This window comes from Stegodyphus dumicola, chromosome 3 (genome assembly GCF_044657685.1).
Source record: "Stegodyphus dumicola isolate Sdum_Otavi_A_Nest chromosome 3, ASM4465768v1".
Classification (NCBI taxonomy): Eukaryota; Metazoa; Arthropoda; class Arachnida; order Araneae; family Eresidae; genus Stegodyphus; species Stegodyphus dumicola.
The window spans coordinates 30,926,840-30,948,043 of record NC_140770.1 but is presented as its reverse complement, the minus strand read 5'-3'; the positions used below and the strand labels follow the sequence as shown (position 1 = coordinate 30,948,043).

General features: G+C 33.0%; 1 protein-coding gene and 1 long non-coding RNA gene across 3 annotated transcripts in view; one reads left to right on the top strand and one right to left on the bottom strand.

The window, feature by feature from the left end:
- The window catches only part of LOC118203352 (uncharacterized), a 168,783-nt gene that overhangs the window by 27,192 nt on the left and 120,387 nt on the right, over window positions 1–21,204 (top strand). Inside the window, exon 1 of one of the 2 annotated variants that reach the window (XM_085812699.1) lies at window positions 20,855–20,989. The exons of the other annotated variant lie outside the window; for it this stretch is intronic. Within the exon in view, the coding sequence (XP_085668825.1) occupies window positions 20,976–20,989 (14 nt within the window). The 5' untranslated portion in view covers window positions 20,855–20,975. Of the gene's footprint in view, window positions 1–20,854; window positions 20,990–21,204 lie in introns of those variants that run through there. 2 annotated transcript variants of the gene reach the window in all.
- Window positions 1–21,204, bottom strand: part of LOC146997949 (uncharacterized) — a 134,485-nt gene that overhangs the window by 106,345 nt on the left and 6,936 nt on the right. The window lies entirely within an intron of this gene.

Genomic DNA, 21,204 nt, shown 5'->3' with positions numbered 1-21,204 from the left:
CGTGTTTGAGTGCTGAAAATTTAAGAACAAATATGTATAAATTTCAAATTTGAGACAACAAAATTTGAGACAGTTAAAGGTAGCTTGTATGTATAGCACAGTTCGAAAACAATGGGCTCAATAAATATTAATAAAATTGTTTTATTGCGGGTTGAAAAATAGCGCATGAAATACGACGGAAAATATGAAATAGCCAAATATTATTTTTTATCACACCTTAATTTACTCTATTCTCTAAACCCCATATTTCACCACATGACGCCTTGGAAAATATTTCACATCTATGCTTCTTTTGCCACATTATTAAAAAGAGCTCTGAATTTCAAGTAAATAGTCTTGGAGAATGTATTGCATGAAAGATCGTCTGTAACATCAATATTTGCTGATTCGGTTCGAAGTCAGATAGAACGTTGCTAAAGTTTTATTTTCATACTAAGTGAATATCATCTATGATTCTAAAGCTTATGAGAAAACTTTTCATTAGTCTACTGGAAATTGTGTGTTAAAATCTTGTCATATGGTATATTTTGGCATAAGAAATATTTTCTCGCATCTTTGCTGCTTGTTATCTGCTGGAAAAAGATGGTTGCTTTGTCTTCTCCTCTTTGAAAAAAAAAAACCCTGCTGATGAAGATATTAGAAATTAATCAGCTATAGAAACTCTTCTTAATCTGCCATCTATTGCAGAGAAATTTTCATTCATGGTAATCAATATGTGAGAATAAGGATAACTATCTTTTTAATTACAACTTTTTAATTATGTAAAATGGTTGACCATAGTTCCACTTTAGAGCTATAATAATTTAGTATAATTATACTTTTTTTACCTTTAATCTATTCGGTAATCACATATTCTAATCTCATCCCGAAAAGAAATCCAGTAATTTTTGCATATTTCTTGAATCGAGGGCGTGAAATAAAAGCCGAATTCAAGGAGAATACCTGAATTAAAAGCCATATTGCCTTCTTTTTATATAATTTGTAAAATATCTGTGAACTATAGTTACTACAGCTGAAAAAAGGAACACTGTAATTAATATTAAGAAAATATTGCAGCTTGGTTTGGTTTAGTTGATTATGGCAAAGCACACTATCTGCCTAGGAGAAGGGATGTCTTCGTGGAGGACTTTCTAAGTGAAACTTGCTCGCATACGCGTTACACGCAGGGAAAAATGCGAATACGCTCATGCAGCCAATGTTCGCTGGGATTCAAATTCCGGACAGAACTACCAGCGTCCAGCGACTTTAACCACTCGGCCGCTGATGGGTCCCAAATGCATTTAAATATTCTACTAATAATTTACTTCAATATTGGATATAGGTTCGAGGTTCGAATCCCGCGAACGGACTGGAGGCATGGGCGTTTTAGTGGTTTTTTCCCTTGTGGAACGTATATACGAGTCAGTTTCCTTACGAAAGTCCTCCACGAAAACATCCTTTCCCCATACAAAATATTAGTTAATGTATAAACCTTTTAGAATATATATACTTTCATATTCTAAAAAGGTATATACAGCTACTTCTTGCTATAAGCTGCTTAATTCCCCGCATACAGGGTTTACTCTCTGTCGCTTTTAAGAGCAAATAACAACTGATGTGTTCGCCATTTGTTAAATTCTTTTATTATCGGGTGCTTTTTAAAAAACTTTTTGGTTAAAAGTTTCAATATGCAAAATAATAAATGAGCAATTTATATAAGATGAATTTTTTAACAGTCGTAATTCAAAACGTTTAGTTACTGTGGAGCTTTTCTGGCATTTATTCTGAAAATAAAGGCATTAACTCAAGTTTTTCGCATTAAAAATATGCGTCAAGATATAATCCATAGTAGCATATATAAAAAACATTTCCTGGTTTAAAATACAGTAAAGAATATCTTCAATTAAAATTATTATTTTTATGCTGCTAATGAATTTTATGTTTTACGTATGTGTCTAAGCAAATCAAATTTCTAATAACTTAATTTAGATACACGCACATAAGTGAAAACGTAATCTTAAAAACGGTTGAATTAGTATAAAGGATTATTGAAAAACCTCAAAATCTTCCTCAAAATATCTCAATAGCGGAAATTTTCGCAATTGTTTTTTTCCTTCTTATATTTGTTCAGTTAAAAGAAATAAACAGGAACTAAAAAAAAGAATTGTAGGCTTTCAGTTTTTATATTACGCCCAAAGGGATTTTTTTAACGTTTTGTGTGTTACTTTTATTTATTAAATATCATGTTCTTAGCACTTAAACTACATGCAATTCAATTCAACAGCAATATAGCAAAATAATTTTAAAAAAAAGCATATCTTTAGAACTTCCGACACACAGCCTCGAGCGCTGGCGATAAAAATGTTTTTTTTTTTTTTTTTTTTTTTTCGTACAGTGTTGCCATTGCTGTCTTTGTAATCGCTGAATTTGTTAATCAAAAATTTGTTAAAGTTTTACAAAATATGAAATAGATAATAAAACCAATTCCTAATTTGCGCTTCCAGATGCCCATATTCGAATGGTGGACTACATTATTCAAAATTTGATGTTTCTGGGTACCGTTGTTTTTTCGAAAGTGAAAGAGACATACATACATCCATGCAGATTCTTCATTATTTAATTTCTTTAAATATAATGCAGGGCTCTAATATTTGGTGGCAACAATTTTTAAAGCGATCCGACATTTATAGAGAACCAACTAAAAATGTCGTTTCGATAATAATAGCCCCTTTGGGCTTTAAAAAAAATTCTGTAAAACTACAGTAAATAACTTTAACTGATACCATTCCGAAGAGGGGTTTCGTAAAACAAAAAATCTTAAATCTTGATATTTGATTTGAGAGAATACGAGACAAAATTCATTTCTTAAATTGAGCGTATCTCCTTAAAGTATGATTCTACTAGGTGCCCAATAAAATAATATTATCAATTCTGAAAATTTTCTGACAAGCTTACAACATTTTCAAATATAGAATGTAGCATAGTTGTAGATTACATCCATCTCCTCTCTTGCGAAACAAATATTTAAGTAAATAAATAAACAAAAAATATAAAAGAAGGAGCAGCAACGAATTGCGACTAATTTTCAAAAAAATCTGGAAACAAGTAACCAGAAACGTTTCTTTTGACAATAGCCAATTCAAAAAAGAAGACCGTCCTTCCTCCTTTTACGAAAGAGATAAAGATTGTGAAACCATACCGTCGATGGTCTTTCTTTTCTGCTGCCATTCAAGGATGATGCCAGATTTTAGGAAGAATTAATCGAAACGAACATAAAAAGATTCCCTTGTACGACGCCTTTTAATACTCCTCATCAAACCATCATTAAAAGGCCATTGTAAGTAAACGCGTAATGAAACTTCAAGGTCTGGCATAAAGGGTTATAGGGTTTGTGCAATTAGAAGTAACTGCTTTCTCTTTATTTCACTGATTTACTTAGGATCGTCAGCTAAAATTCACGTGAATTCGCATTTCAGTATGCGTGAATTTATCTATGAATTGTAAAAACGTCCAAAACGCACTACTAGGCAAACAACAAGCATCTATTCCATAACTGAATACATAATAATATGCGGCGTTAAACATGTTTTTTATGAACTAACAAAGTAAATTTTATCATTAAATATGGTTATAAATTATGTTGATGTGTTACCTTTGTTCGTTACTTTCGCTTTTCATATTTTGTATAACATACAAAGTATAGAAAGCAAAGGTATGGAAAACAAATGTTTTTTTGGAAATACAAAAAAAATTTCTGCTTAGTTTTTAGCCCAGAAGGGATATTACTCCCGAAACGGCATTTTGCGTAGAATCATTATAAACGCATTTATCACTTTTCAAATTGTTGAAACCGAAAATTATCGATGTATATTTTATTTAAAGAAATTAAATAATGAAGAATCTGCATGAATGTATGGTATGTTTCTCGCATCGTGAAAAAACAACGGTACCTAGAGCCATTAAATTCTGAATAACGTAACCCTCCACACTTGAATATGGGAACCTGGAAGACAGAATCTTGAATTCCGAATCGTCTTTATTATCTATTTGATATTTTTTAAACTTTAATGAATTTTTGATTAAGAAACTCAACGATCTCAAAGCGAGCAGTGGCAATGCACTGTGCGGAATAAAATATTTTTATCTCCAGTGCACGAGACTGTCTATTGAAATAGCCCAAAGGTTCTCGAAACGCTTATGTATGTGTAAATGAAACAAAACGCCGTATGCATGTGTAAATGAAACAAAACACTTTGGAGGTAATATTTTTATATTATGTTTAATACCATATTTAATATTTAATAATATAATCCAGAGGCGCAATTTGCCGAAAAGGACTATTCATTTCGTTCTGGTATTTTGCGTTGATTCACTGCAAGCGTTGTTTCACTTTTCAGGTTGTTGCCACCAAATATTATCGCCCTGTATTATATTTAAAGAAATTAAATAATGAAGAATCTGCATGAATGTATGTATATTTCTCGCACTGTGATAAAACAACGGTACCTAGACCCATCAAATTTTGAATAACGTTGTCCTCCTGCGAATATGGACATCTGGAAGCCCAAATTTGAAATTTGGAATTTGTTTTATTATAGATTTCCTAATTTGTAAAACTTTAGCGAATTTTTGATTAACAAATTCAAGGATTTCAAAGCGAGCAGTGGCAACGTTGTTCAGAAAAAACCCTTTTCATCTCCAGCACGCGAGTCTATGTTGCGGAAATTCTAAAGATATACTCATTTAAAAATTATTTTGCGATATTGCTGTTGAACTGAATTTTATAGTTTTAAGTGCGAAGAACATGATATTTAGTAAATAAAGGTAACACACAAAATGTTAAAAAAACGCTCCTTTGGATCTAATTTAAAATCTGAAACCTTTCAGATTTTTTTTTTTTAATATTTTTATTTCTGAGACTTTTTGGATTGTTTTATGCATTTTTAGTCCAAAGGGATTTGAATCCCGAAGGACTATTAGTTTCGTTTTGGCATTTTGCGTCGGACTCATAAATGTCGGTTCACTTTTCAAACTGTTGCCACAAAATGTTAGAGTCCTGCATTATATTTGAAGAAATTAAATAATGAAAAATCTGCATAAATGTATGTATATTTCTCGTATTGTGATAAAACAACGGTACATAGAGTCATCGAATTTTGAATAACGTAATCCTCCAACGAATATGAGCATGTGGAAGACCAAATTTGAAATTTGAAATTTGTTTTATGATCGATTTCCTATTTTTTAAAACTTTGACGAATTTTTGATTAACAAACTCAAGGATTTCAAAGCGAGCAATGGCAACGTTGTGCAGAAAAACCATTTTTATCTCCAGCGCGTGAGTCTCTGTATCGGAAATTCTAAAGATATGCTCGTTTTAAAACTATTTTGCGATATTGCTGTTGCACTGGATCTTATGGTTTAAGTGCGAGGAACATGATATTTAATAAAGAAAGGTAACACACAAAATGTTAAAAAACGCCCCTTTGGACGTAATTTAAAATCTGAAACATTTCAGTTTTTTTTTAAATTTATTGTTTTATGCATTTTTTAAAAATTTAACAACTGTGCGTTTATTAAATGGCGCTTTGATTATTTTAAGCCTGAAGTACTTCACATATGACATCTTTTCTTGATTTCACTAATAACGCAGTAAAGCTATCAGTAAGATAACATCATTGACGATGGACGCGTGAAGTTAAGATGTGTGCCTGCGTCTCAGGCTTTAGGGCCGGCTACGTACATAGACAGTTTAGGCAGCCGCCTAATACGCTGATTTTCGGAGAGCGCTACTTAAGATGTGGTCAAAAATCAAGAATCAAGAAAAGTATATTTCGCACTAAATTACTACTAATAATAATATTCGCACTAAATTACTAATAATTTGTGTAAATAATTTACAATTTACACAAAGAGCCAACTATACTGAACGCCTAGGCCGCTAAAAGTGCTGGAACCAGCTCTCGTTGGTTGCGCAGTATAATTTTATTTAACAAATATTTCAGTATGCTCTCTTTATTAATTTATGCAAGTTATCTTAAAATTGTATTCATATTAGATTTAAATTATATTTACGAAGAGTTTTATTGGTAGACAGGCACCGAAACTAAATGTAACCTTTCCTGCATAAGGAACCTGCAGTTTCTAAAGGTGATGGGAATATTGTATGTGTGTGTGTGTGTGATTATGGCAAAGCCTCGAGGGCTATCTGCCTAAGAGGAAGGATGCCTTCGTGGAGGACTTTCTAAGGGAAACTGACTCGTATATACGTTACACATGGGGAAAACCACGAAAACGCCCATGCAGCCAGCCCGTTCGCGGGATTCGAACCTCGAACCGAACTACCAGTGTTCAGCGACTTTACCGCTCGGCCGCTGGCGGGCCGGGAATATTGTAGGCAGGTTAAGGAAGCAAGCTCACTCGTGCAATGGCAACACCTTTGCAACTAACTATTTGGATGACCACGTGGATAATAAATTAAAAATGTTTAGGATCAGAGACTGAATTAAGATGAAACTTAATTTACCAAAACCACATAAATGATAAATGCCTTGTTGTGTTAAGTAGCATAAAATAATGCAATGCGAAAAGAGAAATATTTAGCCTTAGACGTTTTCTAATATCAAAATAAAATTAAAAAAAAATAATAAAAAAATCTGAAAGGTTTCAGATTCTAAATTACGTCCAAAAGGTTTTTTTTTTTTTTTTTTCAACATTTTGTGTGTTACCTATATTTATTAAATGTCACGTTTTAGGTACTCAAACCATAAAATGCAGTTCAACAGCAATATCGCAAAATAATTTTTAAATGAGTCTATTTTTAGAATTTCCGATACACAGCCTCGCGCTGGAGATATATTTTCCCCGTACAGTGCTGCCATTGCTCGCTTTGAAATCATTTTAGTTTGTTAATAAAATAATTCGTTGAAGTGTTACAAAATATGAAATCGATAACAAATTTCTTATTCAAAATAGGGCTTCCACATGCCCATATTCTATGGAAAATAACATTATTCAAATTTTGATGGCTCTAGGTACCGTTGTTTTTTCACAATGCGAGAAACATACGTGCATTTATGCAGAGTCTTAATTATTTAATGTCTTTAAATGTAAGACAGAGCGATAATATTTAGTGGCAACAATTTGAAAAGTGAAACAACGCCTGTGGTGAATCGACGCAAAATGCCAGAAGGAAATTAATAGTCCTTCTGGGCAAATTTCCTCTTTGGACTAATAAATATAAATTTGACAAATTCGTTATTTGGCACTGCTCAAACGAATGTTCTGTAACCTGTGCACAGTAAATGGCATTAGATGGGGTTTTAGTCCCTGAAGCGGAAATGACGAATTTCGTTTGCACATATTTTCTGTGCCACACTCAACTTTGACGAGCAACGCCCTTTGCACATTTAAATGTTTAGAAACGGCCGCGGACACTTAGCTGACAAACAATTAGCCGACAGGATATTTAGCTGACACGAGCATTTAGCCGGCATGTACATTTTGCCGATTAAACATTTACCCGACAGCACGTGTAATTGGTAGTACCTTTAGCTGACAGTAACAACAAAAAACATGGGACAATGTTTTAGTAAAATGTGTTCATATTTATCTGACAAAATGCTGTTTCCAGGATACATGAGGAAAAGGTTTATGGACAACAAGCACAATCATTTTATGCTAAAGTGACTATAGATTTAAAAATTAGATAGTAAAGCAGTTTTATTTTGGCGTAGATTTTGAAATTAATTTCGGGAACAATCAGACAGAGGTATCTCTTTTTCAGAAGGAGAAAAGACAATTTTAGCGTCAAAAAAGCGAAAGGATTTTATATGGAAATAACTGAGCGGGACAAAGCAAAAAACAAATGCCACGTGACCTGTCGCTGAAAATAAAAATGGAGCTCGAAAAAATTTAAGATATAAAAAATTCGAAAGCCTTAAAAAATTAACTAAAGAAAAAATAAATAATGTGAAAGAGTTTAAAGAAATCTAATTTCTTAAACAAAATTTACGGATAATTTTTTCAAATCCAAAATTAAAATTATGACTAAGTGTCCAGCTGTGATCAGCTATCAAAATTTATTTACGTCTCCTTTTCGAATGTATGTTTTTAGTTCCCTGATGAAAAATTTGGCTGATATATGTCAAACCACATTGAAGTGATAAGCTAAATTTCACGAGATTTAGATAGATGAAATTAGAGATGAACAATGAACTTAGGTGATGGTTGCAAAAATTACCTGAAAATTGAATTTGTGAAGAATCTGAGCAACCTTTTAACTGACAGAGAGATGAAATGTTGTTGTTTTTGCTGTTATTGTGACTTGTCTGACAGTAGCATCAGAACAAGCCCACGAAATTCTTCACTTCAAAGAGTGCAAGGTTGCGTCTGTCATTGGCAAGAGTCTTGAGCACCATACTGGTGAGAGTACGACTTTTCTCAATTTCGTCCCCATTTTTGATGAAGTGCACCCCGGGGGAGAAGGAGCTGAGGTTCTCTCAACTCTCTTTCCCTGCCGTCAACCTCTGGAGAGGACTTGCATCATATTTAAAATGCCCCCATGCCGCACAGACATTATACATTTAATAACATACATGCCTTTTCCGAGATTCCAACCCGGGCCCTTCGGCACAGCAGTCAGCGTCGCTAACCGTTATCCCGGTTGGGCGGCAGAAAGTTATATAGGTTTAACTTTTATTTATTTTTTAGTTTCGCGTCTTTGTTGTTATTAACCAAGGGCCTCCTCTTTTCAAGTCATCATGAAAAGTCCATGACGTGAAGACTTTTTACTTTTTGTCTTTTACTTAATTTCTTATCGGGTCAGTCCATAAGTTCGTGCGCATTACGTGTATGCGTGGAATTTACTATGACGCATTTACTAAAACAATACAATTTTGAACCTGTTGAAATTTGTCATCGTTTGACTGACATATTAACTTTCGTAAATATCTAACGCATTTTAGTACCCATAGAAGATGAATATAGATTAGATAATCAGTACAAACGTGCTCTGCTACATTTTTTATTTTCGTGTGGTGAATCTGCCAGATTTGCAGCGATTAAAATTAATAGTGTACATGGTGAACACACTATTAGTGTAAGGACTGCCCAGAAATGGTTTAAAAAATTTAAAGTTGGAAAAAGCAGCATTGATGATGAACCCCGTTCAGGACGTTTTGAACTGTTAGAACCAAATCAAACGATTCATTCAGAAATTTATACCGAACAACTTTGCCGTCTAAACTCAGAATTGATCAAAAAACGCCAACGATTGGTGATTATCAAGAAAGTGTTGTTTCATCGTGATAACGCTAGACCGCATACGGCTAAGAACAACGCTGCAAAAGTTTAGTGAATTTAATTGAGAGCTTTTGCCACATCTTGCTTACTCCCCAGATATTACCCCAAGTGATTTCCACTTATTTCGTGCCTTACAAAACTTTTTACTGGGAAAAAAATTAAATTCTATACAGGGTGTACATAATGAACTTTCAAGTTTTTTTAGCATCAAAACCAGAGTCTTTCTACAGCAATGGCATAAAAAAGCTGCCTGTAAGATGGCGAGACATTGTAGATAATGGAGGAAAATATATAATTGTTTAAAATGTTATATTGTGTTTTTTTAATTATTTAAAAATTTACCAAAAAATGCGCACGAATTTATGGACCGACCCAATATTTTCCTTTTCTCTTTTCATAAGATTAAATCTGTAATTTAAAAGAAAATCATAAATTTTATTTAAAGCATTTTCCGAAATAAAATTAAATTCATAATTTGAAATTTCTAGGCACTTTTTACATTAGTTTTTTAAATGCTAAATACCTGACTACCATTCGAATTTCTGGCAATATTTAATATTTGGAAATTTGTATATTAAGTATAAAGTTCTCGTTTTTTTTTCAGTTTTTTGTTTATAGTACTATTTATTCTTTTTATTGCAGTTTCTTGCTTTTTTTAGATTTATTTTTGGGTTTTAATATGGAAGTGTTTTATATTATTTACAAAATTGGGAATAATTTTTGTCTCTGTTTATTTTACATTTCAAGTCTCAGTATATATTTGAATTAAAAGTTTTTCTGAGTTTTAATAGGCCATACAAGCAAGTCATGTGGTGTCCAGATCGGATTTTTTTCTTAAAATTGGCAACAGTAGTTGATGAAGGAAACTGAGTCCTGTGAATCTCAAATCTGTCTATGCCATGCGTGCGTGTTACCTTTACAAATAACTCATGATTAACGAAAAAGTAGACTGCAATATCACTATTTTACAATTCTACATGAGAGCCGAAACATCTTTCGAAGGGATTACTTACTCAGCCAACAACTACAAACAACAACAACAACAACAACAAAAAAAAAAAAAAAAAAAAACCCGTGATCGTTATAGAGTTGCTGTAATGATAATACGCGCCATGCAGGGCGCCAAGAAAAGGCACAAGATAGATACATATGTTACGTCATCTTCCGTATCTGACGAATGAAAACGGTTTGTTTAAAGATGCCAGGTCAATATGAGTGCTGTAATAATGACAAAAACATTTCTGGTTGGTTAAGCATGAAGTGCTGCTCAAAAACAATCTTAATATTGCTTTCTAGAAGTATATTTCTAAAGAAATGATTAAGAATAAAATTAAGTCATAACGTTGTTAAAAGTTTGTGGTAAAATGCACAATTTCTGAAGATTTTTTTAAGCTTTTATTAAGAATATTTCTGCAAAAAACGTTTTTTAATGAATTAGTTGCTTTAAATATTTTTAATTCAAATGATAAAATACTAATTCTAGCTACATGTCTACAGAAGAAACAAGAAATGTATATGAAAAAATTAAAGTCAAATCCTATTAAGGTGAGCAAAGAAAAATTTTATTTTAGTTACTTTTTATTAAAATTATTAACATTTTTTCGTTTCTAATTTAAGAAGCTGATGGTGGTCTTTAATTTTTTATTCTATCCATCTGTTGTATTGCTTCATTATTGCAAGGAATATTTTCAGTGAGTTTAGAGCAGTCCAGGTCTTCAATTAATATTGCATCTAATGATTTCAAGGCGACATATGCTTGACCTGCTGCGAAGAGTTTAAGTTTCTTTTTCGCATTCTCCGTTTTTGAAGCAAGGGAAATTTTTAAAGGGTTATATTTTAAATTTATTCATATATCAAAAATGGGGAGAATTATTCGCTACATAATGGGACATTACATCCGCTTCATCCAGCTCTATAAAACTACAATTCTTTAATTCCATACACTTTAAAAATCTTTAGAACTCTGTCTTACTGTTGCCACTTATTTTTGTTAAATATTACAATCTCATTTATCACAATCACTATTGTTTATAAGTTGTTATAAAATTAATTTTTGCAGCAGTTCTAATAAACGCAGTTGTCTTTAATATGTGAAACAACTGTATTAACATCGAGTGTCATCTACTACAAGTTTAATTAAATGTATTTGAACTTGAGTGAATGAATAAAAAGTATTTTATTAACGATTGAAAATTTGAACAAGATAAAGAATTAAAAAAAGTGCAAGGAACTTTAATGAAGAACCTTAATGCTTCTTCATCGATCTCATGCAAAATGGTACTCGTGTCTTACTGAGTTAAAACATAAAATTATTAAACATGCAAACAACGAAATAATCAGTACGTTAGTTTGTCAGAATGATGGTGATCTGAAAGAGTTGATTATTTGCCCATTTCGTTAACCTGGTTTAGTTTACCCAATAAGGGAATTCTTTCTCATTCAAAGTTATACTGTCATAGCTGTCTCAGAGCCTTCCTGATAAAATAAAATAGCTGGTTAGTAGACAAACTAGCAGATGATATAAACAAGGTAATAACGAGGTTAAGTGTTGTAATGCTCATTTCGACCTATTTTGTCTTACGTTCAGCTTGGAAAGCTACTGGACTCAAGAATTTAAGCTCAGAAAAATACTTTATGTCACATCTGGTGGCTGTTACATTCAAATGTAAACTAATAATAAACTGCACTTTGTTTACTTTTTATAACAATCTATATGTATAAAGAAGAATGTCTATTTGTGTGCTTGTTTGTTCGGTATTAACACAGTCATTACTATAGTTATCGTCACCAAACATTCTACAATACTTTTCTGGGTCCTGGGAAAGGTCGGAGTCCCTTTTTTTTTTCCAAAACAAAACAAAAACACACACACAAAACAAAAAAACTAAAATTAGAATTTTAATCAAAAACTCTGAAAACGCTAATTTTCATCTTCATTTTTCGAGTGGCAACATCTCGCACGCTGGAGATAAAAATCTGCTTCATTTCGAGAAGTGTTGCCACTGCTCGCTTTCAAATCGTAGAGTTTGTTAAAAAATTTCTAAGTTTTACAATGAAATAAAAAAAGCATTGCCAAACATTAAATACAATATTCCCGATTCCAAAAATTCGTCAGAAGTCATTTCGACTATTTCCATCTTTGTGCGATTTTAATTAAAAACTCTGAAAACAGTAATTTTCGCACTCATATTGAGTGGAGCAGTCTCGCGCGTTGGGGATAAAAATGCTTTATTTCGAAAAGTGTTGCTACTGCTCGCTTTCAAATCGTAGAGTTTGTTAATCAAAAATTTAAAAGTGTTGCTACTGTTCGCTTTCAAATCGTAGAGTTTGTTAATCAAAAATTTCTTAAGTTTTATACAAATCTATATTGTTACGAAATGTAAAGGCGCGGTAAGATGGCTTCCCCGCAAAGAAGTTTTAAATGGTTGTCATAAATGGCAAGGGAAGGCAGGATTGCCATATTTCGCGAGAAATCCCCTATTTGGCGACAAAATTGGCTATATGCCATGGACGGATGGAGAATCTTCTGAAACGAATTCTTACCGGTTTAGCCCAGAATGTCTGGAACACAAGCCGAATGTTATATAAACCCTGGTCGTCCGCAGTGTGAGAGACTACCTCGTCAAGAAGGCGAGTATGTGTGCTCGTCTAGCGAGCTGATAGTCAGTCATTGAGCGAGTGTCTCGAAGTCTAGCGCCGAGTTGGTCGTCGAGTGCATCGAGAGAGTCTTTTAGTGTATCGCGAGATAGTGCATCGTCGAATTTTGTCTTAGACTGTGCTGAGTCGAGAGCTATACTCTTGTGTATCGTGAAGTGCATCGCGAGTTGTAGCGTGCAGAGTCTCTAGAGTACGTGGAGTTCCGAGAACGACCAAGCAGAGTCGGGAGCTGTACTCTGGTGCTTTGCAGTGAAGCTGTCTCCACCGTTATAGCCTGATAGTGTGAAGGCTGTGTCGCTGATTGTGCCAGCGTGTTTATAGGAGTTCTTCGACCACTGTAAAAGTGTTTTGGAGCTGTCCTGATTACTACTGGCTAAATAAAGTGTGTTTCGATATTCCATCAAGTGCTGTCGTCGTTATTCACTCCAAATCCACGCAAACCCCGTACGAACGTGAAATAACGTAACAACTGGTGTAAAAAAGAACACCCAACAATATGCACTTATATCATATATATATCATATACAAGGTAATCAATATGTATGTATAAGGTAAAAAAAATATGCAAATCAGCTTTATAATTTAATTTAGTGATAGCCTCTCAGTTCCTCATTTTTAATTTGAGTATTCGATCTCTCTATTCTAAATAAAGTGTGTTTCGATACTCCATCAAGTGCTGTCGTCGTTATTCACTCCAAATCCAGACGAACCCCGTACGAACGTGAAGGAAAAAAATAACGTAACAACTGGTGTCAGAACAAAAAAACGCAACAATATATATGAAGAAGAATGTCTGTTTTGTGTATTTGTTTGTTTGTTCGTGTTATTGATTTCTGATTAATTATGATCAATTTTTTTTACCTCATTTAATCGACTAAAATTGAGTAAAGGGGAAATATTAGATGAACTTTTACGACCATTTGATTAGAAAGGCGAAAATCATTGAAAACTGCATGCCATTGTTGCTGATATGTAATGAGAGAGAATTAGTTTATTTTTCAATCGGAAATTTTTTATATTGGTACCATATCGCATCAGACTGAAAAATGTATAACTACGAATCGCAATTTTTGCATCGTTACGCTAGTTTAGAATAATAAATAAAATTAAGACCCGTCTTTTTATATAAATGTTAGCCATTTTATGGCTGATGATGAAATAAACAACGGGCGCTCAGTTTGGAAGCTAATCTGGATGAACGTTGTCTCTCTTCTTAAAGTACTGACGACAGAAGCTAAACATGGTACCGTTAATGTTCAAGGTTCAAAATGAGGAATAACAAATGCACACTCACACTTATATGCAACCGAAAAAATAAATACAAGGAAATGGCATGAAAAATAAAAGTGAAGTTGGCAAGTCAACGAATAAATAAACAGGAGAAGGTTTAAAAAGAGTTAGGTTTTATAATTCTGAATCAGCTGAAAATATGGAAGATTTTTCGAACTGTTATATAATATTTTTAGAAGAAATTTTGAGCTATCTTGAAAAACGGTCAATCAAACCAAGGAAATATATTTTAAGATAAAATTAATTCTCCTAATAATCACTTCTCTGTTTACTAAAAGGAAGAAGGAAAAACGAGGGCGTATTTTTCCCTCATCGAAGATAAGTTTCCTAGAAAATAGTGAAAGTGGAACGTGTGTATTTATCCAATAACCAAGTAGCGATGAATTGGTGAGTGGGGAAAACAGTGTACCAGTTCTTTTACTTTCGTTCTGGTTCTAATAACTAATAAATTTTTAGTGTTCTGGTATACTCACAAAGAAAGCCAGTGCTTTCAATTTTTCGAGTAATAAATCCTCGGGACATCAATAAAAATATAAACTTAATTTTTCAATTTTTGAATTTAATATTTTTCTCTTCTGCTTTCTTAGCGAAAACCTTGGCCGGTCAGAGGGCTAATTGCTTTTCAAACTGTTGCCACCAAATATTATCGCCTTGTATTATATTTAAAGAATCTAAATAATGAATAATCTCCATGGTATGTATGTTTTTCGCATTGTGAAAAAACAACAGTAGGTAGAGACATCAAATTTTAATAACGTAGTCCTCCATCCGAATATGAGCGTCTGGAAACCCGAATTTTAAATTTATTTTAATGTCTTATTTCATATTTTGTAAAACTTAAAAAAATTTTTGATTAAAAAAACTCGATAATTTTAAAGTGAACAGTGGCAACATTGTAGGAAAAAAAAAATTCTCTCCAGCGCGTGAGACTGTCTATCGAAAATTCTAAAGATATCCTGTTTTTAAATATTTTTAGCTCAAAGAGGAGTTAGCCCAAATGCTCTCGAAACGTAAGTGGGAGGAAAAAAAAAAAAAAAAAAAAAAAAAGACATTTGGGCGTAATATAAAATCTGAAAGCTTTCCGGTTTTATTTTTTTCTTCATTTTTCTCATTTTTGACTAACTTTCTCGCCTCTGCCCCATACTTTTCTATCGGATTTCAATGGCCATAAAAAATAAATTATCAGCTAATCGTATACAAGCACGTTTCGTACGTTGTAAGATAATTGCAATAATTAAAACAGTTTTAATAAAATAACTATTTTAGTTAATAAATGTTTTATTGATGCATATGGTACTTTGGACATCATTATGTAAAGTAGGTTTTGTAAAGTTGTTACAAAGAGCCAATTGTTTTCAAACGCTAGCAATGAGATATAATTGATGCTGTACAAATTTCAATTCATTGCTCTTTGTTGCAGTTTGTTAAAGTAGATACTGTGGCATGTTTTTTATTGGAAAGCTAGAAGTGCCGTGATTTTTCCAAACATAATTCTGTAAATTATTTTTGGGATTTAGTGCCACTTACTGAAACTTTTCTGAGGTTATTGAAAGATATAAAGCTTTCCATTAAAACTGCTACAACGTGAAGGAAGCACAAACTATGAAATTTGCATGAAACATAACAACATTCCAGTATTTGTCAATTATTAGCATTTCATTGAATTTTTGTCCCAAATGGGCGGTAGCCCAGAACGGCTATTAGTCTCAAAACGGCATTTTATGACGTTTCACTATATAAACGGCCTATAGCTTTTTAAATTGTTGTCTCCAGATATTATTGCCTTGTATTATATTTAAAGAAATTAAATAACGAAAAATTTGCATGAATGTTTCTCGCACTGTGAAAAAACGAATGTTCCTAGAGCCATCAAATTTTGAATAACGTAATCCTCCAACCTAACATGGGCACCTGGAAGGCCGAATTTTGAATTTCGAATTTGTTGTATTATCTGTTTCATATTTCGTAAAACTTTAACGATTTTTGATTAAGAAACTCAACGATTTCAAAGCAAGCAATGGTAACACAGTACAGAAAAAAAGCATTTTATCTCCAGCGCGCGAGACTGTCTATCGGAAGATCTAAAGATATACTGTTTTTAAATATTATTTTGTGATAATGCTGTTGAATTGAATTGTATGTGTTTTAAGTGCGAAGAACATGATATTTAATAAATAAGGGTAACACACGAAACGTTAAAAAAACGCCCCTATGGGCTTAATGTAAAATCTGAAAGCTTTCAGATTTTTTGTTTTTTTAATTAAATTTAACTTTTTGAAATTTAAATTAATTTAATTTTTAATTTTATATTTTATTTACTATTCGCTTCTGTCATCTTGCAGCAACAGATATTATTTTTACTTATTCAGTGGTAAAATCCAATCTGAAGTATTTCAATTTTAAATCTAAGTATGCTCGGGAAAAGAAAACGGAGTCTCAAAACTTTAGTGGATTATTCCCTCTATCCTCGTTTTTAAAAACGTTTTTAGAGTTTAAATGGTGAGACTCACAGAAACTGCTGCGGTAATTTGCATAAAATGATTTTAAAGAAAGAAATTCGTATTTAAACGATATGGCTACTTTTGTACTGATGCGTGCATTATCTCGCTTTAAAAACATATTTTATGAATTACAATAATGCCCCAAATATTTGTAAAGTTATTAGTTAGGTGTCAATAATGATTCGAATTAAGCTAGGAAAACTTATAACAAACATTTTATATTATAAATCTAAAATATCAGACTTTAATTAAGCTCTGCTTTTTACAAATATAGAAAATACAAATAATTGGGTATTTTAAGCAAATTAAACATTTTTAACATTCTTAACATTTAAAAATTTCAAACGTTTTTAACATTTTAAAGGTCAGAAAGTAATTTTTACTAGTGTGTTTCTTTAGAACACCAGCCGGAGCTAGACCAGGTAGCGTAATGGCAGACCGCACATTGAGTTGAACAGTGCTAAGCGAATATCGCTTACTGCGCATGCTTGATGGTGTACCTTTGGCGCGGGGAGACATATTGGCGAATAAGCAACCCTACGCTAACTTATTCGTGATCTCCATGGCTTTCGAGTGATGTTTACAACTGCAATGTTGTGGAGCTTTGCTTGTTAGTTATTTTAGTTGCACTTGCTTATTTTTCTAATATATGTTTCATTTTAATTTGTCAGTAACAGTGCATTTAATATTTGTTAACATATGTTCGTAATAACTCGTTATTTAGATGCAATTTGTTTACATGTTATAATTCAGTAGTTGTAAACTGGAGTTTCTCGCTTAGTTTGTTAGCTTATATTCGCGCTTTTATTTTCTCATTTCAAAGAATTTAATAACTAGCATTAAGGAATTGTAAAATTTCTTCAGTGTTGTGTGCAAGCACTTTATTATATTCCACAGTGTTTCTTTATGTATGTACGAATGGAAACGAATGGTACTTATGGTAAGTCCTGAATTGTTTTTCTTGCTTAAAAGTATAATGAATAAATTTTCAACTAATATATCCTAAATTTCAGTCTTTTTCTGAACGAAAATTTGTATAGTTCCAAAGGAATGTGCAGAATTTCATAGGTATTATATTTTACATTTTGAATGCAAACACTGCTTCACATTACTTCGCAATAATTTCAGCTTTCTAGTTGTTTGAGCAGTACAGCAAAAAATAGTATTTTAACACAGTAATTAATTTACATTTACATTATACTCTACGAAGATTTAAATGCCAGATTTGATTACGATCAGATGGCGGTACATCTACCATATACCGTATTTATCTTCTTTTCAAATCGCGCCAACATAGTAATTACGCCAAATTGTTTTCTAGGCATGCGCAGTATGCAACATTCGTTTAACACTGTTCAACTCAATGTGCGGTCTGCCATTACGCGACCAGGTACAACTTGTGAGGCACCGAGTGACAGAATGTAGAGGCGACAAAATTCTTAGATTTTAGAGAAGCAACGAGCGCCAAATTTTAAATACGACAAAATTTTTAGAATTCAGCGGAGATACCAGGCAGCAATATTTAGGGGTAGAATTTTTTTTAGAATTTAGAGATGGAAGGGACAGCAGAATTGAGGACCCTCAGCGCCAGTCCTGAGCCCAACTACAAAAGATTAAAAAAAAATTCTAAATAAAATTAATTAAATAAATAAAAAAGTCTGCAAACTTTCAGATTTCATATTATGTTCAAAGAGAAGTATTTTAACGTTTTGTGTTCCATCTTTATTTATTAAATATTGTAGAATCGATACTTACTGTCTAGGAATACGATGTCTGTAAACTTACTTCTTTTGTGGCTGTCTAGGGGCTAATAAACTAGTCCAATTTACAAATAACTTGAATATTTAATGGAAACATGAATAGTTGCTACAAACTACAAAATGATTACATGTGTAGAAGGATGAATTTACATAGATGATATTTACAGATGAAGAGAATCGACCGTCTTTTGCATGTAAACATCTTTCAGTCGCTTCATCGTCTTAATGGCGGAATCGTCTAAGTTCTATCATCGAAAAAAAAAAAAAAAAAGATTTATTCTCACAGCTTCTCGCATCATCCGATTATAATGAACGATGCCATCCCACAATATCATGTTCTTTGCACTTAAACCAAAAGCTATATCAAATAATATTTAAAAAGAGCATATCTTTAGTAATCCCGATACACAGTCTCGCGCGCTGGCGATAATTTTTTTTTTTTTTTTTTTTGGTACAGTGTTGCCATTGTTCAATTCGTTGAGTTCATTAACCAAATATTCGTTAAAGATAATAAAATACATTAAAAAATATGAAAGAGGTAATAAAACAAATTCCAAATTCGGGCTTTCAGATGCCCATGTTCAGGTGGAGGACTACATTATTCAAAATTTGATGATTCTAGGTACCGTTGTATTTTCATATATTCAAACAGATCCTGCATTATTTAATTTCTTTAATGTAGGTCTCTATTAACTGGTGGCAACAATTTGAAAAATGAAACGGCGTTTTATAGTGGACAACGCGAAATGCCAAAACGAAATTAATCGCCCTTCTGAGCAAACTGCGTTGCTAAAAGTTACATTCTTTGGAATGAAATCTTGTTTGGTGGCATTTATGATTTTTGTTTCAACAATTTAGCATACAGAGTTCTATTGTATAATATTAACTAAAATGTTCTTCATGAACTCGTAAACCTGATAAGTTCCGTCCAATGTGAGTACATTGAAAGTCCTGTGAAGGTTTTAATTAGCAATTTTATTTAACTTGGGTTTAAGTAGAAGGCACTACCTATGAGTATAAACAAACTCCGCCAATTACGAATATTAAAATAACACTGTTAAAATTTCGGCTTGAAAGTATCGTAGCTGGAGACTAAAGAAATTAGGCCTAACTAAGTTGGCTCAAAACTTTAATGGCACGTTTTAATGTCGGCTATCAAAATGGATAATGCCGGAATATTAACTGACCCAGCTGGACAGTAGAAGGTAAAGCTGCAAGCGTCAATATCGTAAGTCTAAACACGTTGAAAGCCTGGCTTTAAATACTCTTCTATATAACTTGCGTTCTGGTGAGGGTTAGCAGAAAAGAGAAGTTGTAATAAGGTTTTAAATTGTAGTACAGTGCAACTCCAATTATCCGAACTCCGGCTATCCGAATCGCTGATTATCCGAATCGGTTTCGGAAGTTTTCAGAACCGACTGAAGAAGAGAAGGAAAAAGAGAAAAAAGAAAAAGAAAGGAAAGAGACAGGAGAAGATGAGGATGATGTGTCACTTGGGGAATTAAGAAACATTCTTTTGAAAGTTCTTGGGATGTTCAAACGTTAGTGCTGAGGATACAGCAGAATGGATGGTGTGTGATTCGTCAGACGCTGGGTGTCGAATTCTAAGTGATGAATTTATTGAAAATGTGAGAGAAGAAAGTGTCGAGGAAGAAGATGACCTTGATGTCGGGGTTGAAGTAGACACGGGGCCATCAGCTAGTGAAGTGTTTGCCGGCCTTGAAACTGCGCTGGAGTGGATGGGGTGTCAGCCCGAGTGTGACCACATGGAACTTCTCATTTATGGTCAAGGCGAAAGCGCGACTTGGCTGCCCGAAAACGGATGAAGATAGTTAAGCAGCTTACTTTGACCGATGTTTAGCAAGCAATGACTTTCAGCACTTGGATTTTTTATGTACTGTACAATACGCTAGGTTTGTATGTACTGTACAATACGCTAAGTAACATGTACGTATAAGTGTTGTCTTTTCATTATAATTAATTAAAACTTCTTTTTCTTAAAAAATACTTTTTTGTTCCATTTTTCAACATACAGTAATTAATTAAATTGTGCGTTGACTCTTTCTTCGTAAAAAATCCAATTATGGAAATTTTTTATTATCCGAATGGGATCCGGTTATTATCCGAATGGGATAATTGGAGTTATACTGTAATTTGTTAATTGATAACCTTACAAATATCGGAAACATGTAAGTACGAGTTTAGAGGCTGTTTCATAATGATGGAATGAAGTTAGTGAAAGAAAACTATTTCAAGAACAGCAAACCGAGCTCTAATCTCTGTGTGTCTAAAAGACAAGAATGTTGTTGACTCAGGCAGAAAATTTCTAAATTTCCGTGACTCTTCAAATGTTGACTCAGCAGACTGAGCTGCGGATTAACCGAGGACACAAACTTTCTCTCCGTTACAGATTGGACAACAGCTGTGAAACATTCTTTTCTCAAACGATCGGAAATATAATGCCACTATTAATTGAATAGATGGGATGAGGATTCTTAGGTGAGTGATTCTATTTTAAAATTCCTGTCCGAAATTGAGTTGCATTGCAAGTTGAGGAAAAAATTGGATATTATGCTTTGATAATCGTTTCGCTGTTTTCCTTTTTGATAAATTGATCATTACTTTCCATTGCTAATAAGTAACTTCTCAAAAGGGAAATTAAATGCTAAGTAATTATTAATACCAAAAAGATAAATGTCTTGTAAATTTTTATG